This window comes from Phoenix dactylifera, chromosome 18 (assembly GCF_051530095.1).
Source record: "Phoenix dactylifera cultivar Ajwa chromosome 18, Ajwa_hap1_PhDact_Kaust_v1.1, whole genome shotgun sequence".
Lineage (NCBI taxonomy): Eukaryota > Viridiplantae > Streptophyta > Magnoliopsida > Arecales > Arecaceae > Phoenix > Phoenix dactylifera.
In genome coordinates, this window is record NC_143207.1 from 11,006,380 (window position 1) to 11,031,427 (window position 25,048).

General features: G+C 40.5%; 1 protein-coding gene and 1 pseudogene across 1 annotated transcript in view; one reads left to right on the plus strand and one right to left on the minus strand.

Annotated features, from left to right (window-relative positions):
* Positions 1–7,469, plus strand: part of LOC103714352 (uncharacterized) — a 68,022-nt gene extending 60,553 nt beyond the window's left edge. Inside the window, exons 4-7 of the mRNA XM_088714262.2 lie at positions 3,967–4,048; positions 4,164–4,422; positions 4,614–4,736; positions 6,552–7,469. Coding sequence (XP_088570388.2) covers positions 3,967–4,048; positions 4,164–4,422; positions 4,614–4,736; positions 6,552–6,867 — 780 coding nt within the window. The 3' untranslated portion in view covers positions 6,868–7,469. The remainder of the gene's footprint in view (positions 1–3,966; positions 4,049–4,163; positions 4,423–4,613; positions 4,737–6,551) is intronic.
* An 11,138-nt stretch (positions 7,470–18,607) lies between these two features.
* Positions 18,608–18,982, minus strand: LOC148699503 (benzyl alcohol O-benzoyltransferase pseudogene; annotated as a pseudogene).
* Between the last annotated feature and the right edge of the window lie 6,066 nt (positions 18,983–25,048).

Consider the following 25,048-nt stretch of genomic DNA (forward strand, 5'->3'; position numbering starts at 1 on the left):
GGGCTGATTTTGGAACCCATCTTGCAGCACCAAAGCCACTCCCATTTGCTGATGCAATGGAGTATGCAGCAGAGGGTCATGAAGAAGAAATCCAGCATCCCGTAGCCATGCATGAGCATAAAAAGTCAGCTGAAAATTCTGCAGCTGAAAATTCTGCAAACCCAGAAATTTCAGCACATTCTGCAGCCCGCACAACCACATCTCAAGCTGAGGTATCCCTTCAATCTCGGGCTATTTATCTTCAAGATAATTCAAGCATTGTGAGAGGCCTAGAAAACCATGTTGGTGCCATGTTTAGTGGCAGCAAGCTGCTGATTTGTGACCATGAGTGCAAGACCAACATGCGGGAAAGGACGGTGAACCTTCGGCGACAAAAATTTGGGGAATTACTACGACGGTTCGAGTTCAAGCTTGTCTACCTCCCAAAGGGAGGAGTGGACGAGGCCGAGGAGGACAATGACGGGGCACTTAAGGGTGCCAAAAGTATGACGAGGAGTACAACCCATGAAGCATCAAGGTGGAGGGATGTTCAAATGCTAAACATGGAGTATGAGCCTTTCGACAACCACCATGGGATTGATCGGTTGGAGCACATCATCCAAGTAGAGCTTCCCTTATGCTCAAGAAAAGATTGGAGGAAACGAAAGAGATGGTAAGTGTTTATCCATTGGGGAAGAAGACCAAGAGAAGGAGGTTCGTGGGAGCCCTATTGGCGGTGGCCAATCATCATCCTTGAGGTCAAGGAAATTTTTCAAGGGGGAGGGAATGTTGCGGACCCAAGCCCGCCACACCGCCAAGAAGCCAACTGTGGAAGACTTTGGGCCTTGATGGTGCTAAAGGAGGGCCAAACCATGGCCAAAGTCTTGCGCTCGCCTGCGCATGACCATATGATGAGGACCCTCCATGAACACCGCCTTTGGGGCTCGCAACCTAGGAGGATTCAGGGCCTAGACAAGGCCAAAGGAGAGCATCGCCAAGCACAAGGCCCCGGCCAAACTCTTGGCTTGGAGGAGTGGCCAAGCCTTGGCCAAGCATCCCAAGGTCGGCCAAGGCAAGGCACAGCAACCCCAAGCCACGGCATGCCCATGCACGGCCCAAGCCACGGCTGTGCGTGGCCACTGCACGCGCCCGCGTGAGCCCAGGCAACGCCCGCGCGCGCGCTTGCACCGCGCAGCGCGCCCACGTCCGGGCGAGGTTCGGGCAGGACGTGCCCGCTCGCGAGCGCCCAAGCGCGCCGCCCCGTACCAGCGCCCTGCTAGCGGCTGCCAAGGCCATGCCGGGCGCCTGCAGCCTGCCAACGCCATGCCGGGCGCCTGCAGCCTGCCAACGCCATACCCTGCGCCTAGGCCTGCAAAGGCCATCCTAGCCGGCCAAAGATCATGCCACAGCCTGCCAAGGGCCATTCCACCTTGCAGCCATGCCATGGCCTGCTGCCTTGGCTTGCAGCCCTGCCAAGCCATGTCCATGGCCCTGCCAGCCCCTGCCAGCACCATGCCAAGCCCTGCAGCCATGCCCAGCCACCTGCCATTGGCCTGCCAAGGCCTTGCCACAGCCATGCCTTGCCCAGCCTGCTGCCATGCCCTGCCAAGACCTGCAGCAGCCTACCATGGCCAAGTCAGCTGCCACCTAGATGGCTGGCCTCTCGTAGTCACCAATCTTGGCGCTGCTAACTTTCATCTTTATAATTGTTCATAATAATTGTTTGTTATTTTAGAATGCTCTTTACCAAGTCACTCACACATGCATTCGACCTTCATATCCTAAATTTTTTATTTCAATCTACAAGTTGTTGTACTTTTCTTCCAAAAGGATTGAGGGCTTAATTCTAACAATCTAATATCGATGATAGAGATTTCATATGGAGGATCCATATTATTGGTTATGAACTACATAATAAAAATTATCTCAGAACCAAATATCATGTCTTTTGGAAGTCATTTCCCTGTGCATCAAGTAATCCAAAAATCTATTATTTCAATAGCTCTATGTGATGCTTGCATGATTTATAATTTGAAGCATTCAAATATACTGAATTTTAGTACATACATATTTTATAATATACAGACCATGATCAATGATATCATTTTTTTTAATTTACATGCCTATGATATAGTTTGCTACATTAATATTATTATAACTGTTGGTGATTGTACTACTTGATGAATGGTTAGGAGGTTTCAAAGAAACATGATTTTTGGTTTCTAAATGTATATCATGATCAATGTTATGTATTCTTAATTTACAATGTCATCACCGACTTTGAGTTGGTAAGATAAAAGATCTTGATCCTTTCAAAAGGAGAGTAGACAAACACTCAATCTACAATCTCACCATTCTTCTTCTTCCATCTCTATCATCATGGTCTGCATCTCCATTCCAGTGGCCTCCAATCTCTACCGTTTTGCTCTGGCCCCCACCTCTTTGGTAAAGTAAGGATTTTTTTTTTTTGTTTGTGAAAAATTAAGGTAAGCCTGCCGCCGGGATGCTCCATAAAGGAAACCGGATTCCCTCTTTCCGCTCCCCACCTCTTCATCTCCGAGCGCTGGAGATTTAGAGGGGGAGGATCGGGGAATCCTCAACCCTAACCCCTTTTTTTTAACTCCCCATCCTCTCTTCAATCCGATTCCACCCCTTAAATCTGTCCATCGCTTCGAGTTCTCCACGGATCCTTCCCCGGTTGATCCATCCAGGTCCCTCTGCCGTTCAATTTGGGGTTCTCTCGGTCGTAGAAGCCGTCGTTTCTTCGTTCTCTTCTCGATTTTTCCAATTGGAGTGGTTTTTCGGGGTATCCTCGGATGTGCTGCGGCTTCGGGCGATTCTGCTCTGGCGATGGCGGTCTAGTGAGCTCGGATCCAATCTCTCCTCCTCCGGCTGAATCCCTTTGATCGAAGGGGTTTTTCTTTTCGCGGAAGCCTCCTCTTGTAGCGGCTGGGGTCGATCGGCGATCTTGGGGATTTATCTGCGGATTGTGGTTCTTTGCTGTTGGGATTGCTGTTCTATTCGTTCGGAACGTAAAGGGGTCGGCGGAGAACTCATCTCGAGCTCTTCCTTTTTTTCTTTCCGGAAAGATCGTTTCTTGATGGGATAATAGAGCGTTATCTACATCAAGGATTGCTTGTACTCATGTCTATGATTTCTATTGTTCTAGCTTGATATCGGGCCTGCTTTTTAGTTTTCGGCCTTTTAAATTCAGTTTGCTGCTTTTTTCCGGCCAATTTGTTCATTGTGGTCGAGCTGGTCTGCAATTAGATCAGAGGAAGGCCGGAAAGGGAAAAAAAAATAATGGCTGGGTATTATAAGTTTAAAAGTGCAAAAGATTACGACTCTATTCTAATTGAGGGTCAATTCATATCTGTTGCCAATTTGAAAGAACGAATTTTTGAATCCAAGCATTTGGGAAGGGGTACCGATTTTGACCTCATGGTCTCCAATGCGCAGACTAATGAAGGTTGGTTCTTCTTCTAGACTAGGTTTTCTTGATTGGTTTATTCATGCAGTTTACTTGTAGGAGGATAGTTCAGTTCATTCAGAATTAATTGTCATCAGACTAAAAACTAATAAAAAAAAGGATTGATTGGAGTATTTTTAGATAATTGTGCTTGAAAAATTAAGAGATAAGGGGTAATGGAGTTGGGGTGAGATTGTGGCTACTGTTCGATTGATAGTGTGGCACTTCACATGGTAAGTGTTTGGAACTGTTGCAAAGGTTCCGTAGAACCAGTAAACTATCCTATGATCTCAGATCATCTTTTAGATTAATGTAGAATCTGTTTATCAAAAAGGGTGCATCCTAAAGTGAGAGGTTTTGCAGTTGGTGCTTGACAAAGGAATTCCAGTTAGTTATATTTGTCTGGGCCGGTAACTATGCAAGCCAGTGATTATGATCAATCACTGGTTTTATGAAAACCTTTCCTTTTGGTCTATTCTGTTCCCTTAAGAAAGCTATTTCATTCCTTTTTTTGCCAGGAAAAAAGAAGAAGAAGAAGAAGACACGGATGGCTGGTAATGGTTAGTGCATTACCTTTTTTTTGTTCTACTTTAATCAGTGGTACCAATCTTTTATCTTGTACATGCACTGCAAATCATCAAATGTTTTGTGTAGTACGCAAATCAAAAATCAGTCTGACTACTTTACCTTTGCTTCTTCCCTTTCCTGTCTGCAGCTTCTGACATGCAGTGGAGGGCTTATCAAGATTTTGGAGCTGAAAACTTTGCTGGGATGCCTTTGGCTGCTTCGGGCTACAACCCTTACTGGGCTGGTAGTGGAATGCCATTTGGAGTTGATGGATACATGGCATCTTTCACTGGTCCCATGCAATACATGGGTTATACGCCTGGCCCCTTTGACGTTCCTTTGGGGGGAGGTATTCTTCCACGAGATCCATTTACTGCACAAAGTTCTATGATGCCAGTAGTTCCGAGGTATGCTTGGTAGTTACAAGTCCTTGTAGAGTTATAAGACATCCTCAGAGCTAGAAGATAAAGAGAGATTTTGAAATTTGAAACTATAACCAACTCTTTTTTTTTTGTCATAGTTCTCTTGATTTTATATGCGTAGTTCACTTACAGCATATGTGAAAGCTGCATAAATTGAAAAAAATATACATTTTCAGGGATCTGTCCGATTTAGGCATCGTGGGTATGAACCAGGGGCATGGATATTTGACCAGGGAAGAATTTGAGGCTAAGAAAGCTGATCTAAGATGGAAGCGTGAAATGGACCGACTCAATGAAAGGTAATTCAAATGGTTACTCTTTAGTTCTGTTTTTTTTTTCATTTTTCTGAATTTGTTGATGTTTTTGCAATGCCAAACTGAAGTGTTGCTTAATGTGTATATACACACAGACGCGCACACGCATATGCGCATATGAACAAGATAACTGTGTTAGGCAGCTGAGGAGATTTCAGCTTCTAGGTCCTAGAATGGTGTTTGGTAATTTTATGAAAATTATGCTGTGGAATTTGTGTTCAAGAGTTGCTGTTTGTGGTTTAAATGGAATTGAAAGATAAGAATTTTAATGGTGTTATGCGAAAGCTAATATACACAATGTTATAGCTATAACATTACATGCACATGATACTCCTTGATCTTTTTTTTTTCTTTTTCAATTTTAGGTTTCTCGTAGTGGTTTATTTGCTATATTACATGAGAAACTAGTAGTATAATTACTTATCAGATAAGATAAAATAGTTGACCAAAATATGCACATATATTCATAGGCATAGTGTAGATGGATGTAATCATGGGTGAATATTTACAACATGTAGAGAAGAAAGGCAGTTAAAAATAAAATGACATTATGTGGTAGATGCAATAGTTTAGTCCGGGCTTTTTCCTAATATATCAGCAGCTAGTTGCTATCCTATTTAACTCCTACTTTTTGTTTCTTAGTGCATGCGCCAGGGTTTGATGCATTTCTTCAATCTGCTCTTAGTATCCATCTTTTTCTTAATTTATCTGAAGTATGGTGCAAAATTCTGTAGTTCATTATATTTGAAATCTCGCATATATTGGTAACACGACATGTTACATATTATGTCCTTTTTCATATTTTTCTTGATGTCGTTGTTTTCTAAATCTTAACCTAGGAATCTGTGAGTGTAAACTATCTTTGAATGCATTGAACTTTTATATCAACAACAACCCATACTTCATGTCTGGGTTCTCTGTTTTAATCCTTGGCATCGATTTCTTTATATTTCAGGCCTCCTCTTCTTGTTTGGACCATCTTTTTTCCATTTTATGCCATCTTGACCTTTTTCCTTTGCTTTATTTTCCAGTGGTGCTATGAATAAGTGTTTTCCCTTCTGGCTCTTTCCTTACTCTATACGGCCTTGTTTTACCATAAATTTACCATAGATAAGTGTATCTTTGTTACCGCTTGCTACGCTCATCTATGCATTCTTGTAGTGAAAACTTGTTGGATGAACAAATTTTCTGCCCCTTGGCTCTTTTCGCACTGTCAGCTTCAACACGTTCCACTAGAGTGGCACTGCATGAGATATATTTTATTTTGACTAATATTTTATTTATCTCTATTACTCCAAGGAGCCTTTGTTCTTCCATTTATTTATTCAGCAATCCAATCTTCAGTATGTATTGACATGCACTGTTCCCAGGGTGAATACCTATTGCTCACTTGTAATCATTCTCCAATAAACGACATCAATAATATACATCATGCTTGGTATGCCTCTCAAACCACCTGTGGTTTCTTGTATTATATTGGTGGGATTATTATTTCAAGCAATGCCTTAGAGATCCTTATCATATATCTCTATATGTATCCATCTATCTTTATGTGTATGCATGTATATATACACATATATATACCGATATCTTCTGCAGCTTTATAACATGGATATAGAGAGTTTGGTGCTGCTGTTTTTGCTTCCATCGTTGTAATACCAAGTAGCTTTCTTTTTATATCGAGTCATTCATGTCATTTTCATGAATTTTGATCCTCTGGAGGTTTGAGGGAATGCCCTTGTGCTGCTTGTGGGTTTTGTTGTTCCCTTTTTTGATTGCTGAAGTTGCTGTTTGTTTCAGGGAGAGGGAGCGCTCCAAGGATAGGGAGCCCAGAAGGGAACCAAATGGAACCAATGGCGTTTCTTCATTGAAGTTGAAGCCCGTCCGTCTTCTTTTGTTGATTCATTTGCTTATTCATTTTTGTACTCTGGGTGTCATCGTATCAGCATTAGAGCCTGAGTTGCGGCAGCTCCGGATGATGATAGGGGGTATAGGGTTATCAAGAAAAGGGGATTTCCCAAGGAGATCTGAGACCCCAATCAATATAAGCATTAGCAGAAGATGCAATTCTTCAGCATTAGTACTTTCAGGAGGGATTCATTTCTGGCCAGAATAGGGCATTTCGAAGTTGTTATTGGTCTTGGTCTGGTGTAGGATGTGGATTCATCTTTGGGCTAGTGACGGCTTGTGATTCATCCCTCGAAATCCCTAGATTTATCGAGTCGTTCTCGGTGCACTCGTGCGAGACATGTATGCTCACTGGATCATGGTCATCACCAAGCTGACCATGGTCTTGGCACCTTTTGGCTACCCATTTTTATTATTTGGAAACTGGTCTTCAGGCAGCTATAGCAAGTTATTCTCCTAAAGATGGGCTGGTTTTTGTGGATGCAGCGAGAATGTACGGCTCCTTTCTATTACCTCATTCTCCCCCATTGCTACTTCCCCTTCTCATGGAAAGAGACTTGGAAATCTTGTTTCTCAAATTGGGGGATGGCATTCAAGAAAGGGCAAGCCTCTGATGGCTTCAATTAGACCTGCTGAGCCATGAGAATGTAGGTAATAATAAATCATGTGCATACGTCGAGAAATCGTGAGTTCCTCCATACTTTGCTCTTCCGGAGGGCACCTTGGAGAAATCGTGAGTTCCCAAATCCCAGCAGGGCAGCACGACTATTCCTCTTTCCTCCTTAGAAGTCATACCTCATTTCCTTCAGGTATCATCGTCGATCAGTTTTTGATCCGACCTCGTCTCTTGGTTTTCTTTCTTCGATTCGGGCTCTCTATGTGGCCGCAGATTTTCAATCAGTTCTGGCTTGCTTTGCTCTCGTGATCTTTGTTGGCGATGGTTTTGTTTTTCCTAGCTTGGGTTTTGTATTGGATGGATTTGGATGGGTTTTTGTTTTAATTCATTTCTTATAAAGTTTGGGGATTTCAGTCGATCTGGAATTTAGGGACTGTGGTTGTTGAAGCGCGATTTCCTCATTTTTATTCGAGTTTGATGGGGCTTTGTTGTGGGGTTTGAATCTTGATGGGGCTTGCCGTGGAGAAAACTGAATGGCTTTGATGTGGGGCTTGAAATGCTCTGTTAATGTAAGCTTCCCGGGTTGGGATTTATTTTTTTAATCTGTTGAGGGCCAGCTTCCCTGTAGGTATTTGTTGTTGTTGTTGGCTTGCTACTGCTGTTGTTTTAAGGGCTTAGCCGGTTGTGTCACGCTCCGAGCCCGGAGCGCGGCAGACGTCGTACGCTCGCACGGCAGGCCGCACCGGCGTGCAAGGCATAGGAACATATCGGAGCAAATACAGATGTTCAAACTTATTTAAGGGTTAATCACAGATGTTTAAAATTGACATAAATAATTAAAAGCATTCAAAAGCAATCTTACAAAATTTCAAAATAGCATTTGCTAACATAATTCAAATGTCCAAACTAATCTAACTAAAATGCCAATAACTGAAGAAATCATCGGAAAATCTAACGCACTTTCCAATTCCGTGCGATCAAGCCTCTGAATCTGAAAAATAAAAAAAATAAAATAATGAGCTACACCAGTTCAGTGAGCAACAAAATATCCCAAAGTGGGGTCAGAGCATATCAGATCAAAATACAGGATAATATCTGCAATAAATCATAAATAGCATCGTTTTACTGTTTTCAAATTTATTATCATTTTTTCTAAAACTCTGATACCGGAATCTCAACATAATAGGCTACGACCACGTAACCCAGTGACATGGGTTGCACAGAGTGCTAGAAACTACTATTGTTAGTCACTGGTGGCAACGGTGTTCAGAAATCATTATTCTAATCACCAGTGGTGCGGTGTCGAAATAGGTTTCTTATAGATTACAAGTCGACAGGTCTAACGTATAATCTCCATTGGCGGGGCCAGAATAGAAGAGAACAGATCATAGCCATGCTGAGAATGCATATATATATAACAGATTTCATAAATTACTCATAGTTTACGAATTTTAGAGCATATAACAAAATTTTCAAATGAAATTTAAACATGCCAGACCCATTTTACTAAATACAAATCATATTTCGAAATTTAATCAACTAATAGTTATTTTACCAAATAATTTGAAAAATGCACTTTGAAGCATTAAGTTACTTACATCTTCTCGCTTAACCCCTACTTCAGATAGGGATCGGCGGGGTGGTCGGCCTGGGTGGCCAGCCTAGGCGGTCGAGGGCCGTCGCCCGGTCGACGGCCAGCCGACCACCGTGGTGGCTGGCGGTCGCTGCGGCGACGAGCATGAAGACAACCGAGCATGGTCTCGGTTTGGGGCCAAAACAAATGGAAGAACTCGAGGATGTTTAGCAATGGAATAAAGAGAAAAAGAAGGGGCTTACTGGCGGTCGATGGAGGTGGCGAATCTCGGCCAAGGGAGGCTCGATCTGGTGTCAAGCGGCGGCGGCGATGGCACTTTTCGAAGGGGAAGTAGATCCCAAAACAGGGGAAGGCCGCGAGGGGATTCGGACGGTGCTCGGCCGGAAGAACACGTCGGTCACTCGGGAGGCAAGAGTAGAGGAAGGAGAGGGTCGGTGCTGGAACAATTACAAAGGAGGAGGGATCGGGTGATTTGCAGAGGAGAAGGAACGGGAGTTTTATCGCCCCATTTCAACGGCTCTTCGCCGCGATTTTTGCGGCAGTGGGGCGAAATCAGAGGCCGCTCGTGCAGCCGTGGGACGATCGCGGTGCAGCCGCGGGATGCCCACGGCGTCTCTGCGCCCGGAGAAGACGGAGGGGATTGCGTTTGCGATCCCCTGCTTTGGCCTCTTCCAAAAGGGGCGTTATCTCACATTCTCTCCTCCTTATAAAAATTTCGTCCTCGAAATTTGAGAGATCTAGGCCTTTCAAATTTAGAAATGCTCAGCCAATTAAGTAATATAAATCCAAGATCTCATTCTCCTCGATCAAAATCAGTGTGATAGATAGCTTTAGATCAATTATCAAAAATTTCATAAGTGACTAACTAAAATCTCAGATTGAAATTATCATCTTGATGCATGTTCACTCGAGATCGGATCAGGATCGATTCACAATAGGATTGAAATTATCATCTTTTAGATAGATCTTATGCACTTATCATGGAGTGTGCTGATCACTCAAAGGATAATGACCGTCCTTAGAGTCAAATCATTATATGGCTAAGAATGTAATTCACAAAATAAACATGTACTGATGATCATTAGATAACAACGGTCTATCTCAAAAATGATTTGCATCAAATCATAAAAGCAAGTCTGAGAAGGCAAAGTATTGATACCATGATTCAATATGCCACAAAGCTTTTAACTTAGACTTATAAATCATAAGATGGGAGCAAATAATGCATGGTTTATTTAGATACTTAACACATTAGACCATATTAACTAACTCGAGTCATGATACGCTCAAATTATTATTATTATTATTATTTTCTTAGCATACCAAAAGTAGCAAAAACCATCAGAGAGATAACATAGTTATCTCATGATTGACCTGAGAATCAATAGTATTCACCTTCCCTTATTAACAAAATCTTTCATTATTGAACAACATAGTCTTTCATCATAACATGTTACCAAAACACAGTCAATATTTTTGACCAGTTTAAATTGATTCAGTCCATTATACTTTTGCTGCGCAACTCTGATCAATATTCTCCAAAATTTCTTCCTTATCACAGATCAACATTTTTTTTTAATATCCAAGCAAAATTTTATCCTTGCTTCTCAAGTACACTAGGTCATGATTAACCCTTGAGATAGTTGCCGTATTTGTACCATCAAGTTATTATATTCTAGATCCAAATTTGAACTAAGCCAATTCTAGTTCCCTTGACAATTCCATTATATAAGTTGATATTTATTCCAAGCTTCGATTAAAAGATTCTAGATTAACTTACTCAGAAGCTTACTCAATCATCATGAATCTTTTTTTTAGGCTAAACTCATTTGGGCCTCTCATGATATGCCACTTGCATTTCTCATATGGTGATACAAAATCCATAATCAACTCATAGCCTTGATTTATAAATATTTAACTCACAAGAATCTAATAATCTGGTTCAAAGATTTACAAGAAATTCTACTAAGATATAAGCTCTATGATTTTACATTGAGATCAACTCCTCAAATAAGTAAAATATTTTTATTTGCGATACTGCAAGATCTTGTAAATCTACTAGGCTTAGAGAATCTACTAATAACACAATGATATCCATATTGATCAAAATCAACAATACTATACTTTCCAACGATTTTTTTTTTCTTAACAAGGAAAAGCATCAAGAACTTTTCCAAATCAAACAAGTCCTATTTTCGACCAACCCAAAAACATTTTAATCCACCAATATTCTCAAGATTTACTAATTGACTTTCCATCAAAATATCAATCTTAATTGTTTCAAGTCTCAAGTAGAGCCAAATAAGAATTCTTAAGTCTCATCCCCAAGTATATCTTCCTTCTATTTACGAGTTCCATGCATGATCCACATACAGATTTCAATGAATATTTTCTAGTCCGAGCTTTAAACATCTTTTTATAAATGAACCTTAATTTGCCAACAAAATAATTAACTTCAACTAGAAGTAATATCCACTGTGCCTGATATCAAGTTAAACTTCCAAAATAATTACATTGCATGATAATATCCCATGATTAATATTACTCCACTTAATTTAGTCAAACTAATGTCTACCCATCTCTCAAATTTTCCGACGAATCCTAAAGATCCTAAAACTTAAGCTCCATCTGACTATTTCATACACAATCCCTAGGAATCTAAAACCTGGGCTCTGATACTACCAAATTTGTCACGCCCCGAGCCCGGAGCGCGGCAGACGCTGCACGCCCGCACGGCGAGCCACATAGGCGTGCAAGGCATCGGAACATATCGGAGCAAATACAGATGTTTAAAACTTATTTAAAGGTTAATCACAGATGCTTAAAATTGACATAAATAATTAAAGTCATTCAAAAGCAGTCTTACAAAATTTCAAAATAATATTTGCTAACATAATTCAAATGTTCAAACTAATCTAACTAAAATACCAATAACTGAAGAAATCATCGAAAAATCTAACGCACTCCCCAAATCTGTGCGATCAAGCTTCTGGATCTGAAAAACAAAAAAAATAAAATAATGAGCTACATTAGCCCAGTAAGCAACAAAATACCTCAAAGTGGGGTCAGAGCATATCAGATCAAAATACAGGATAATGTCTGGAATAAATCATAAATAGCATCGTTTTACTGTTTTCAAAACTTATTATCATTTTTTCAAAAACTTTGATATCAGAATCTCAACATAATAGGCTACGGCTACGTAATCCAGTGGCATGGGTTGCACAGAGTGCCAGAAACTACTATTGTTAGTCACCGGTGGCAACGGTGTCCAGAAACCACTATTTTAATCACCGGTGGCGCGGTGTCGAAACCGGTTCCTCACAGATTACAAGTCGACAGGTTCAATGTATAATCCCCATTGGCGGGGCCAAAATAGAACATAGCAGATCATAGCCATACTGAGAATGCATATATATATATATAATATATTTCATAAATTACTCAGTCATAGTTTACGGATTTCAGAGCATATAACAAAATTTTTAAATAAAATTTAAACATGTCGGACCCATTTTACTAAATACAAATCATATTTCGAAATTTAATCAACTAATAGTTATTTTACCAAATAATTTGAAAAATGTACTTTGAAGCATTAAGTTACTTACCTCTTCTCGCTTAACCCCTACTTCAGATAGGCGAATCAGGATCACCTGTTTAAATTTAATTAATTCTTTGTTAATTTTAGAGCTAAGCAAAATTCAGAAATAATACTACTAGGTTTCGGGTTTCGGGTTTCGGGTTTCGGATTTCAGATTTTTGGGTTTCTGAATTTCGGGTTCGGGTTTCAACTGGGCCCAAGTTGGGTCCATAGTGAATCGGGCCCAAGCTTGGCCTAGTTCGGCCCACATGGGCCTTCTTCCTCACCAAGCGCCCCATGGATAGGGGAGATGGGAGAACGGGAGAGGAAGGGGGATCGGCGGGGTGGTTGGCCTGGGTGGCCGGCCTAGGCGGTCGAGGGCCGTCGCCCGGTCAACGGCCAGCCGACCACAGTGGTGGCCGGCGGTTGCTGCGGTGACGGGCATGAAGACAACTGAGCATGGTCTCGGTTTGGGGCCAAAACAAATGGAAGAACTCAAGGATGTTTAGCAACAGAATAAAGAGAAAAAGAAGGGGCTTACCGGCGGTCGACGGAGGTGGCGGATCTCGGCCAAGGGAGGCTCGACCGGTGTCAAGCGACGGCGGCGACGACACTTTCCGAAGGAGAAGTAGATCCAGAAACAGGGGAAGGCCGCGAGGGGATTCGGACGGTGCTCGGCCGGGAGAACACGTCGGTCACTCGGGAGGCAAGAACAGAGGAAGGAGAGGCTTGGTGCTGGAACAATCACAAAGGAGGAGGGATCAGGTGATCTGGAGAGGAGGAATGGAGGTTTTATCGCCCCCTTTCAACGGCTTTCCACCGCAATTTTCGCGGCAGTAGGGTGAAATCAGAGGCCGCTCGTGCGGCCGCGGGATGATCGTGGTGCGGCTGCGGGATGCCCACGGTGTCTCTGCGCCCGGAGAAGACGGAGGGGATCGCGTTTGCGATTCCAGGCTCTGGCCCCTTCCAAAAGGGGCGTTATCTCACAAGTTGCCTGTAGGCTGTGGGTAGAATTAAATGTCATTTTCTTCTCAGAAAACAGAGACTCTCTCTGATTAATAATAATTAGAGGCTCTGTCCCTCACCGCTCTTCCTCTCTGATTAACAATGATTGGATTTTGGTTTTATTCGAGTTTTACTAAAGATTTTCATTTTCTTTTTGATAATTATATCGTCTCACTTGCTTACATTATTAGATAACTAGAGCTTCTGTTTTGGATGGTGAAATTTGTATTGTATTTTTCTCTTCTCACCGGTGATTATGTTTTAATTTGGACAATCAATGTTCTTTTTTGTAATAATCAGGTTAATGTTATCCTAGTTGTGTAATTCTTTTGTTTGAAACAGTCAATAATATTGCAACAAAAATGAGACTTGCATAGGTTGTCCAAGTTATAGCATGACAAAAATGAGTTGTCTTTAAATCAGTTCCGATAGTTTCTATCTTTGTTTGACTTACCTATATACTTCTTATGTAATGAAAATTAATATATATGATTCTTTAGCCCGAAAGTAGTACATCCAGTGGACCTTTGTGAATTTGATCTCAACTTTTCATGACTTATGTCAAAACTCTCTGACTCTTTAGCTAGTATTTAAACAGCCTAATTTTTTGTTTTTTCCAAAAAAATAAATAGTCTGGTTTCTAAAGATATGAAGTACTAACCTCTGTTTCATATGATTATAATCTCTAAGATACATAAATGTCATCATAATACCTTTACAATTTCTCTAAGATTTCAATTCATAGTAATCATTATATGACTATTGTATAACAGTGCAGTAGGAATTTTCATTATTTCAGAAAATGACACCCTTATAATGACATTGGCAAGAAAATGGAAAGATCTTCAAAAGAAAATAAAATTATAATAGCCAGATAAATGTATTGCAAAGCTTATGCTATTTTATAGCACTTCATGAACCCCCAAAGTTAGAGCTATTGTGGCTTGCTGAGTCCTTTTTTTCATCCATTCTTGAGCCCTAGCAATGAACCTCATATGGAACTCCATTCTTAATTAGCCGAAAGGTGATGTCTTATTTCTTTTTGTGGACGTGGGCTTTCCCATAATAGTATTGAAAGATGATAGCATGAGGGAATGCATAGCTAGTACAAATAAAATTCTACTGTTAAGTTATTGAATTAAAGTCAAAGAATGAAACCCAGTGACAATGGTATGCACAATATAATAAAAATGTTTAGTTTTGGCTGGCACTCATGAGCTTAATGGTTAAGTTATTCCTTTTTCTTACTCTAGTTAGTGTTTTTATTATTTTTCCTTTTCCTCTCTCACAATTTCTGTTTTATCATTCAAAAGTTATAATAAAGTTGCCTAAACTTGAAGAGTGCCAAAGATAACAAGGCTGGAGTTTTGCCTGCCAAAATAAAAAATATCAAGAGAGCAAGATAACCAAGGGCCTTCAAAATTTGAAACTCGACACTGATAACAAGGCTGGCAAGGAAAAAGAAGTGGATAGATACAAAAACAAATGAATGATTCGATAAATAATGTTTTTAGGACCTCAAAGATTTGTGGCTTGCAGTGATTGTGTAGCATGATTAGACCACAACTTTTGAGAATCTTGTGGCATGTAGAAGCTTGATGTAATCGCATATAATGAGGCAATGTGGTCTTTATCTTTGAAGTTTGGCATAACCATTTATGGTAGGTTTGTGAAAATTAAATTATATGCTTTGGTTATAGGGTGGAAATGGCCTGACTTTGCATGCTTTGAAGATCTTAGATTGCTAATAGAGGATAGCATAACCAAGTGTTAGTTTGGAATTATCAAGGAAGTTTTAAGGAGCAAAAAATTTTGGCAAATCCAAACAAACTATGTGGAATATAGGCTCACTTGCAATATATGGAATGCCAATTACAACAAGAAAAACAAAATCAAGCTTAGAGCAAAATTGATATATACAAGAAAACTAAAACAAATAATATAAAATTCTATTTTAGTGGGCAAATGAGGAAATATTAGTATTATCAGTAAGATATGTAGCTTGTTAGTTAAGGAGGGAGAAAACATAAAAAAAAGGGGCCTTTTGGCTCTTCAGTTTTTCTAAAAAAAATAATATTTAACGTTTTCAATGCTCATTAGAGTAAGATATCTTTTTTAATCTCTAATTTTTATGTCAGCAGATTTTTTTTTTCCTAGATAAGTAGTAGCTGGGCAATTTTTCCTAATATTCTTAATATAATTACAAATGGCCAATAATTTTAGCTAGGTGGATTAGGAAGCATCTTAATTGCAATGCCTGCTCCCCAAATATAATTACAAATGGCCAATAATTTTTATTTACACAGAGTATAGATGCGTGTGCCTGCTCCCCAAATATTAGTATCTCTCCCAAAGAGAAATAAACCCTGAAGTTAAGAATACCTGGTGGATCATTTTGAAGTAATATTTATTAAGAAAACATAGAACCCTCACGGAGTCCAAAATAATACTCAAATCTTTTCCTGCTGTGCATTATACGTTCAAATAAAATTAGATGGGGAAACAATATGCTTCTATTTATTAAATTCACTCTCTTGACTAAGATGACCTTATGAATTTGTTATATGAAAATTGCCTTCAAGCCGAATCTTGTAGCAAAACTCTTCAACGCCACATGCTTTATATTAAAATTCTTGAAGGCAATTGGAGGAAGTACATAAGATTTCCAATCCGTGAAAAGGAGGAGCTATTATTGGCACGTGCTCTCATATTTTCCTGGCAATAAATACAGATACCTGGCTACTTCAGTATGGGAGGCAAATACATGATGTATGTACCAAGGCCATTTTCCCATTCTGAATCTGGACATCACTGAACTCTGAAGCTCTTGCGGTTTTAACTCATTATTAAGAATGTCAAGAAAAGGGCGGTAGGTCCCAACCAGAGAAGAAACAAACAAAGATATAGGGGAAAGGAAATGATATTCAGTGGCTCTTCCCAAAGAGAAGAGAAGCCATGCAAAATAGCAAAGATGCAGTTCTCTCTTCGGACTACGGGCCATCACACATCGCTCCCGTTTCCCCACGGCCGCGCCGAAGCCCCTCTGGCTCTCCATCCTTCGTCCGCGTGTGATCCGGGCCATCACGCGTCTCCGCCCCTCGTCTCGCGTTCGCTTCGGAACCCATGCACGTCTTCGTTGTTGAGTTACCCCCTGCTCCCCACGCTTCCGACGTTGTAGCTGACTCGCAGAGGTGGTCCATAGATGCCAAGTAGCGTGGGTTCGGCTTCCGGACACGTTGGCGTCTGGTGCACCCATCAAAGGGACACTCCAGTTCCCACTACGTCTCTTTGAACATGAAATCCTGCTCTTGGAAAATTGCAATTTTGCGCAAAATTGCTTCAATTATACTTCTGTTAGCATGAAAACGTATATTCCAAGGGGAATCGTGTTTTTCATTGTTGTAGGCTACTGTCTAACCCAGTAGAGATGGATCAGATGAGACCATTAACACATGATCTTAAAGGACAAGCAGATTACTTACATTTCTTAAGATGCAGATTGTTAAAAGTGCTTTCCCAACTGTGAAATTTCTAGTAGGATTAATTTTCTTTGCACCTAGTGATGCAAGTATGACCTCATAGAGTGGTTGTTGAAGTTTGATGTGCAAGTTTGATGTGGTTGTTGAAGTTTGCATAATTTTCTTATGCAAATGTTACTTTTCTCGTAAGCGATCAATATGCAACCATGTGCTTCTGGTAGGTCCCAACCAGAGAAGAAGAAAACGAAGACGAGACTTAGCAGAAATGGAAGGTTTAATGGAGGGTTATTGTCTAACATTAGTAAGACATTTTCATTGGAGGTATGGGAAAGTTCTCGGAAACTAGGGCCATGTGCTTCGCATTAAATGTCTCTAGGCAGGCATAGAAATTTTTATATCATGTCCACATAAGAGGCTACAAATTTTCTGTCCCATTTCCCTGTCCCACTCTATGTTCCACCTTTAATTAAATGAAAAGTGTCAAAATTTGATAGGCGGGGCAAAAGAATTTATTAGGTGGGAGAAGAACGTTTTTGAAGCCATTAATATTAGCATTGTTGTGGTAAGGATCCAAGGCAGGCTCCTCCGTCAACTCGTCAAGCTCTCCGTCTCCATCTGGAACCTCTCCATGGCGGGTCCTGGCAGACACATGGGCACAGGGGCGGCCCAATACATCTGAGGGGCTAAGGCGAATTCAGTAAATGAGGCCTTTTTTTTTAATAATAATTTTTTTAATATATATAAAATATCTAAAAAAATGTTATGGAAATAGATTGCTGTCAAGTACACTATTTCAACAAAGATGCATGAATCTAATAAAGGTAGACAAAAAAATTTTTCATTTTAATATAATTTTTGAATGAAAATATTAAAAAAAAATACTTAAAAAAAAAGTCCATGAAACTGTTATTGGCAATACTGTTTATCATGTGAAGCGAGAGCACCATAGAAAAAGGTCATCACATGGCGCTTCACGGTCAAAGAATTTGTCCAGAAAAGTGCCTCTATGCAAGAGAAAGTAGGGTCATTATGGGAAATTCACTCTATCTAATTAATAAAAGTCCCATCCCACCATCTGCCCTTCAAGTGAGTACCCAAGCAGCCACTGCAACATCACGGCACAGCAGCCATTCAACCCCCCCTCCCTCCTTCTCTTTCTCTACCCTCCTTTTCTTTTGCTAAGGACCATCTCCCCCTTCAAGTGAGCACCGAAGCTGCAACTGCAACATCACGGCACAGCAGCCATTCAACCCCCTCCCTCCTTTTCTTTCTCTACCACCCAAGAGGGGAGAAGAAACCGAGAGGAGAAAATTAAAAGAATCTCCACCCTCCAAGAAGTCCATCTCCAATCCCCCTATGTTTCTTCCTGATGGCCCAGCTGGATCAGGAGTAATGACTTGTGAGGGAAGGAAAACCAAGACCAAAACCAAAAAAGAGAAGGGATGAAATATAAGAGTAGCTTCAGGCGTGTATCAAGCCAACCAAATCCCTCCTCTCTCTCTTCTCTCCACCCAAAACAAAACTCCTGTCCCCAACTTCCCCAGTTGCCCCTCTGCAGGCCAGGAAACCCTCCACCTCCCTTCCATCAAGGGGGAAGACTCGTAGCCAGCTTCTGCTCCCGGAGGCCTTCCATTGGCCGTAGCCATGGCGAAGTGCGGCTTCCCCCTTCCATCAAGGGGGAAGACTCGTAGCCACGGCGAAGTGCGGCCTCCCGCGGAGCACCATCAGGTCCGCCACCGACTGCATGTACTCGTCCGTGACGCTGGCCTTGACCTTCCTCACCAGCTCCAGTGCGTACCCCAGCGGGCTGCGGCTCAGCCTGCCCGCCGCCGAAGAGGCCACCGGGAATGCGAGCGCGTTCCCGTAGTATCCGGACGGCAGAGGCGGGTTGCGCCGCCCCCGGGCGTTCACGACGAAGAGGACTTGGACCTCGTCGTCGATCGGGGTCGTAGCCGAGGGCGGCGGACGGCTTTGCCAGACGGACGCGGTGATCAGATCGAACCGGGAGCTGGTGGAGCGCAGGTGCGGCGGCGCGTGCTTCCTCATCGCGGAGATCTCCTAGGGGCCGAAGAAGAAGGAGCGGTTCACCATGTCGGCCCGGGGGGAGGTCGTCAGCACGTCCGTGCCGGCCAAGCACTCGTACTCCGGGTGGGCGTGGGTGATCCGAGGGGGGCTGCGGGCGTTGAGCAGCTCTCTCTCCCACACCGGCGTCAAGGTAGGGACAGAAGATTTGAAGCCTAGGCAGAAGGGGTTTTGCCTCTTCCGCCTGAAGGTCCCTCATCGGTTGAAGTAACCCGGGTCCGGCTGCTGGCAATGAAAAACGGAGACAGAGACAAGTTACTAGAGCTTTACGAGATCCTTCACTTTCATCTGGCGAATGTCCGGCTGGTAGATGCTGACAAAATCTACGGGACGTTCTTCTACAAAGAAAACAGAGCAGAAACAGATGGTAATTATCAGTACTCTAGTTTGATCTAGCTTGCCCTGATAGGGTACAGGAGAAGCTAGATCAAACTAGAGTACTGATAATTACCGTCTATTTCTGCTCTGTTTTCTTTGTAGAGGAATGCCTCATAGATTTTGTCAGCATCTACCAGCCGGACATTCGCCAGATAAAAGTGAAGGATCTCGTGAAGCTCTAGTAACTTGTCTCTGTTTTCTCTGTTTTCCATTGCCAGCAGCCGGACCCGGATTACTTCAACCGATGAAGGACCTTCATGTTCAAAGAGATGTAGTGGGGAACTGGAGTGTCCCTTTGATGGGTGCACCAGAAGCCAACGTGTCCGAGAGGGGCTTCGGAGCGGTCGTGGGGAAACGGGACGTGATAGGGTGTGATGGACGATGGTAATTAAGTGGAAGGGGGAGTGAGGGGAGTTTTTGTCTGTTGGTTAACTTGTATTGGGTTTCTCTCACCTGAAGAGAGAACTGCATCTTTGCTATTTTGCATGGCTTCTCTTCTCTTTGGGAAGAGCCACTGAATATCATTTCTTTTCCCCTATCTTTGTTTATTTCTTCTCTCGTTGGGACCTACCACCCTTTTCTTGACATTTTTAATAATGAGTTAAAACTGCAAGAGCTTCAGAGTTCAGTGATGTCCAGATTCAGAATGGGCAAATGGCCTTGGTACATACATCATGTATTTGCTTCCCACACTGAAGTAGCCAGGTATCTGTATTTATTGCCAGGAAAATATGAGCGCACGTGGCAAGTACGCTATCTGTCAGATTTTTCAGATCGCTCAAACGGCGGCTAGATTTTAGGGTGCTGCAACGAACTCTCGTCCTCCAGACACAGGTCAGAGGGATCTCCCTCAAAACGATGTTGTACCACCAGGTATTTGGAGAAAAAAATATAGTCTGGTCAAGATTTTTAATTTGATAAGTAAAATACAACGTGCATGCGCGCACGAGAGAAAATTTAACATTATTTAGAAATAATAATCACTTGAGCAAGATATATTCGACTCGAGAATAAATCAAAATGCTTGCATTATGTGTCTTACTTTTTTCTGATTCATGCATCTGAATTTTCTTTTCTCGTTTGTTGTTGCGTCAAGCAAGGTAATTTGTTTCATTAACTGTACAGCATACTATGCAACACATATTTCATGCATACAAAAAGTTCTCGTAATGTGACTTGTGAAAATTAGTGGAATAAATGGACGTTTCGGTGATGACTTGTTTTTTAATAAGCATGGTTCGATGATGAGTTGCCAGGCCCTCATCTCATACACCCGGTGAACTTTGTGAGCTTGCACTAAAAGGCAGCCCCAAAAATTTTTCTTTAATTAATTATGTTTTAAGTTTTAGGAGGATCCCTAGTTTCATGATTTGTCGCTCCTTTGATTAGTATGTTTCTAATTATTGAGATGTTTGGATGTTTGAAATATTTTTAGTTGCCATTTTTAAAACTTGAAAGAGAGTTGAACTCTTTCGATTATGAGTTCGAACCTATATAATGGTATTAGGAACAGGTTTTATTCTTTTTAGAAATTGATCCAGAGTATAGATATTAAAATAAATTAAGAATATATATATATATATATATATATATATATATATATATATATATATATATATATATATATATATATATATATATATATCTTTGAGTTTACTAGGATGTTTAATGAGAAATATGTATATAGCATTTCATATTTTTAATACATAAAAATTTAAGAATAATATTAAGTATAAATTAGTTAAAATTAAATTTTATCCGATAGTGTTTATATCTCTTTCTTTGCACTTGCTGAGTCAGACATTTGATTATGCATTCAAATCCTTTTCTCATATTTGAATCCATGCAATATTGGATCTCGCTTTATTCTAGGCGAAATAGGAAATTAGATAAAAAAAAAAGGCAACAAAATTTCTGAGATCTCAACCGGTAACAAAAGAATCAGGATTTTGGAATTGTGGTTAATATGATGAACCATGATTAGTTTCTATCCTAAGACACTGGATTTGGATAACTAATATATAAAACACTAATTTAGAATTACAAACAGATATATTAGATAATCTCAACCAGTAGGTTTTATCATATAGGCAAATAGAGGATCTTTTGAACATAAACCCTTACAAATATCTTATATTATATGTATACCCCCGCAAATTTTCCATTTACATGAATACCCTCATATCTTTGTGTGTATACCCTTATATATGTATTGGCTAACATAATATAAGCTGAGATATTAACTTTATTGTGTTAGTTGCCTAATTTCAATACAAATTGATATCTTAACTAAGGTGTCAGACAAGATAAAAATCTTGGGCATAGGTTAGTTTTTGTCTCACAGAACAGCTAATGTTAGCTAATAGAAGTTTTTGACTCATAGGATAGCTAACATCAGCTACAGATGTCCGTGAAGAGTCACCTAGCCTATTAAAGATGGAAAATGCTTAGAGGCATCCATCATGTTCACATGAAAAGCACATCTAGCTCACAAATACATTTTGGTAATTTAATAATCAACCAACCTCGCATGTGGCAACAAATCCAATAATTTGAACCAATCCTATGATGCCATGTGGCAAAAGAACTGCTTGTGTGCAAATAACAAAAGCCATGTATCATTACTCATTAATAATCTAGAAGAAAGATGGGCTCTTTGCTAGGGTCCCTAGACCGGGTAGAGAGAGAAAGAGACTAGAGAGAGAAAAGGGGTTCCGGATGTTGGACGAATCATGGATGGCAAAATCAAACCACTGGCGGCTGTGGAGGATTAAAGAAATAGGGATCAAAATAGGGCATGAAATCAGAAAGAAGTAATGCTGCAAATGGGTTGGGTCGGACCGGGCCATGAGTGAACCCGATTCAACCCGGGTCCTTATTCGGGTCTTAATGTTGGACTTAGACCCAACCCAATAGAAGATCAGGTCGGGTCAGGTCAGTTCGGGTCCATGGCTACAATTTTTGACTTAATGGATTATTCAAGTCGGGTCGGGTCCATGTATAACTTGATCCTAAGCCAAAAATTTGGGTCCAGTTCGAATTTAGGTTAGGTCATGCTATAATTCGTAATAAAGAAATATAATTTACTACTTAAGGTTGAACTTTTTATCTATTTTTTTTACCAAGCTTAGCCTATCACAGACAATTCAGAGAAACTAATAAAAAGAATTGCTATCTTATTATTATTAGAAGGTTTCTACCCTACCTCATGGGTAAAGAGCAAGTGACAGATAAAATTGTCAATCTTGCAGGCTGCAGGAACAAGCACAAAAACAAATAAAAAGGAAAAAATTAGAAGCAAAACAACATCGCAAAAGTGAGATTTGCTAAAAAGACACACAAAAAACAGTTGAATATTTTATGCAAAACAATAATCTTACTAGCTATTTACAAGGATTTCTTGAACTGTGATAAATTCATATGTGCTCATAACATTACATACTAACAATAAAATGGGAACACCTAATTGGTCATGCACCGGACCCGCACGAGCTATTCCTGTGCTGCTAATGATATACACCGGCCCACAGCAAAGGAACCATGCACTTTTCCAGGCATGGCTTTTTCCTTGATCTTGTGCATCAGATAGCAACCAATCCAGGTCTCTATCAGTCGTCCCACCATAAAGCCTCAATAAACCAAGTTCGGGTCGGGTTGGGTCAGGTCAGAGAATTGGAAATCCAAAATTTCTCCAAAAATCAAACAGATCGGGTCGGATCAGGTAGGGTCCAAATTTAGTAAATCTAGATCCAACCCAAAAATAAAACGGGTCCAATGATAGAACCCGACCCGGCCCCATGGGTCCTTTAACACGGATCGGGTTACGGGTCAACCGAACCCATTTGCAGCCTTAGAGGAAAGGGTGTTCTGAGGCAGCAGCAAATAGGGATCAGAGGACTGACGATAGATGGCAGATAGTGTTTCTTTAGATGACATTCGGCGTGCAGTTGGAGGTGAAGAAGAAAAACAGAATAGGGCGAAATCACATTTTTTATGGAGATCATAGAGAAAGAGAGAGAGAGAGATAAAGTGAGAGAAAAAAAGGATAAGAAGAGGACAAAAAAGAAAAAGAAGAAGGACCCCATCTAGGTGGCCAGGGTGGTGGCCAACAGCTAGAGGACCGGAGACAGGAGGCCGCCAAGACGGCAACCGACGACAGGATGGCCAGTGATGGAAAAATAAAAAGAAATGGCAAATATAGGGGTTTTAACCCTATTCATGAATGGGCTTCAGCGATGGCCATGAGCCATTGCAGGGGAACGGTCAAGATCTTTCGTGACAAGCACCAATTGGCCAAGGTGGTGGAAAGAAGAAGAAATAGAATGGGTTTTTAGATCCAAAAATAGGGGATAAAATAGGATCCCTTTTTCTTGGCTTTTTTGGCAAGATCTACCTAGTGCATAAATATTAAGACCCTAACAATCATTGACAAATATAAAAAAGATCATGCAATTTGGTCAAATAGTAATTTAGATTATTAGAAATTCGCTAAGATACACACTCTATAGCTTTACAATAAAATCAACTCCATTAATTAATAATAAAAATAAAGCTTTTGTAATATCTTAAATACATTTTCTTCTAAATGCTAGATTATTCATATATGATCGATATACATGTTCAAATCCTGAAGGATATCAAACTTAGATACTATGGAACACTTTCTTAGACCACATTTCTTCTTAATGAACCTCAATTTCGCAACCCAATTAACAACAAAAATAGAAATGCTTTCATAGTTGACACCCATATCAAGTTTTAGGCTTTCGAAATTTCTTAAACAACAAATAAATACATAGCACATTACATACGACCTACATAACACATCCTTGACTAGCCCTTTTGTATTAACCTTAGGCAAAACACCACTGCTCAAAAGCTAAATCAAAACCTTAGCTCGTTTCCACTTCGTCTATGAGCAGCATGGGGCGGCATTCTGATTTAGTGAAAATATAACAAGTATCACAAATGATATTCAGACAGAATAATATAAAGTTGTCAATAAGAAAAGTAGACAGAGATGTCCTATTGCTTAATTTCTATCAAACTCTCAACCTTTCTGATGAATCCTATGGATCCTAAAACCTAGGCTCTATTATAACTAAATTGGTCACAATCTGTTAAAATCTATAGTGATCTTAAATCGAGCCTTTGATACCATTTTTCTACCGCCTCTCGAACTAAGAGCGCAAGAAACGCCGCATACTTGCAAGGCAAGCTATATAAGCATGCAAGGCTACTGATTACATCATAATAATTTTAGAGCAATAATAAAATTATTATATTTTCAATCTTCAAAAGTTAATTTAATAAAGATCGAATTATCATTCTCATAAATAAACAATCCAAAGTAACAAGAGTCATAAAGTTCCAATCAATATTATCATTGAAACAAAATAGAAATCTTAAAAACTAAACTAATTAAACTAATCTAAACCAAACTAAAAAGTTCAAATAACATGAATATCCCTCCATTTAAGCCCTAGCATCCTCGTCAGGCTAAGAGTCCAAATTCTCTCAAATCTAATCACAAACACCATAATTCAATCATAAATATCATGATTAGCCTATAGTCAACCCAAATGGGCCTATACTGCAGTATCTCCTAGTCCACATTGGCCATAAGCTGTGTCTGGTTTGATACCATTTGTA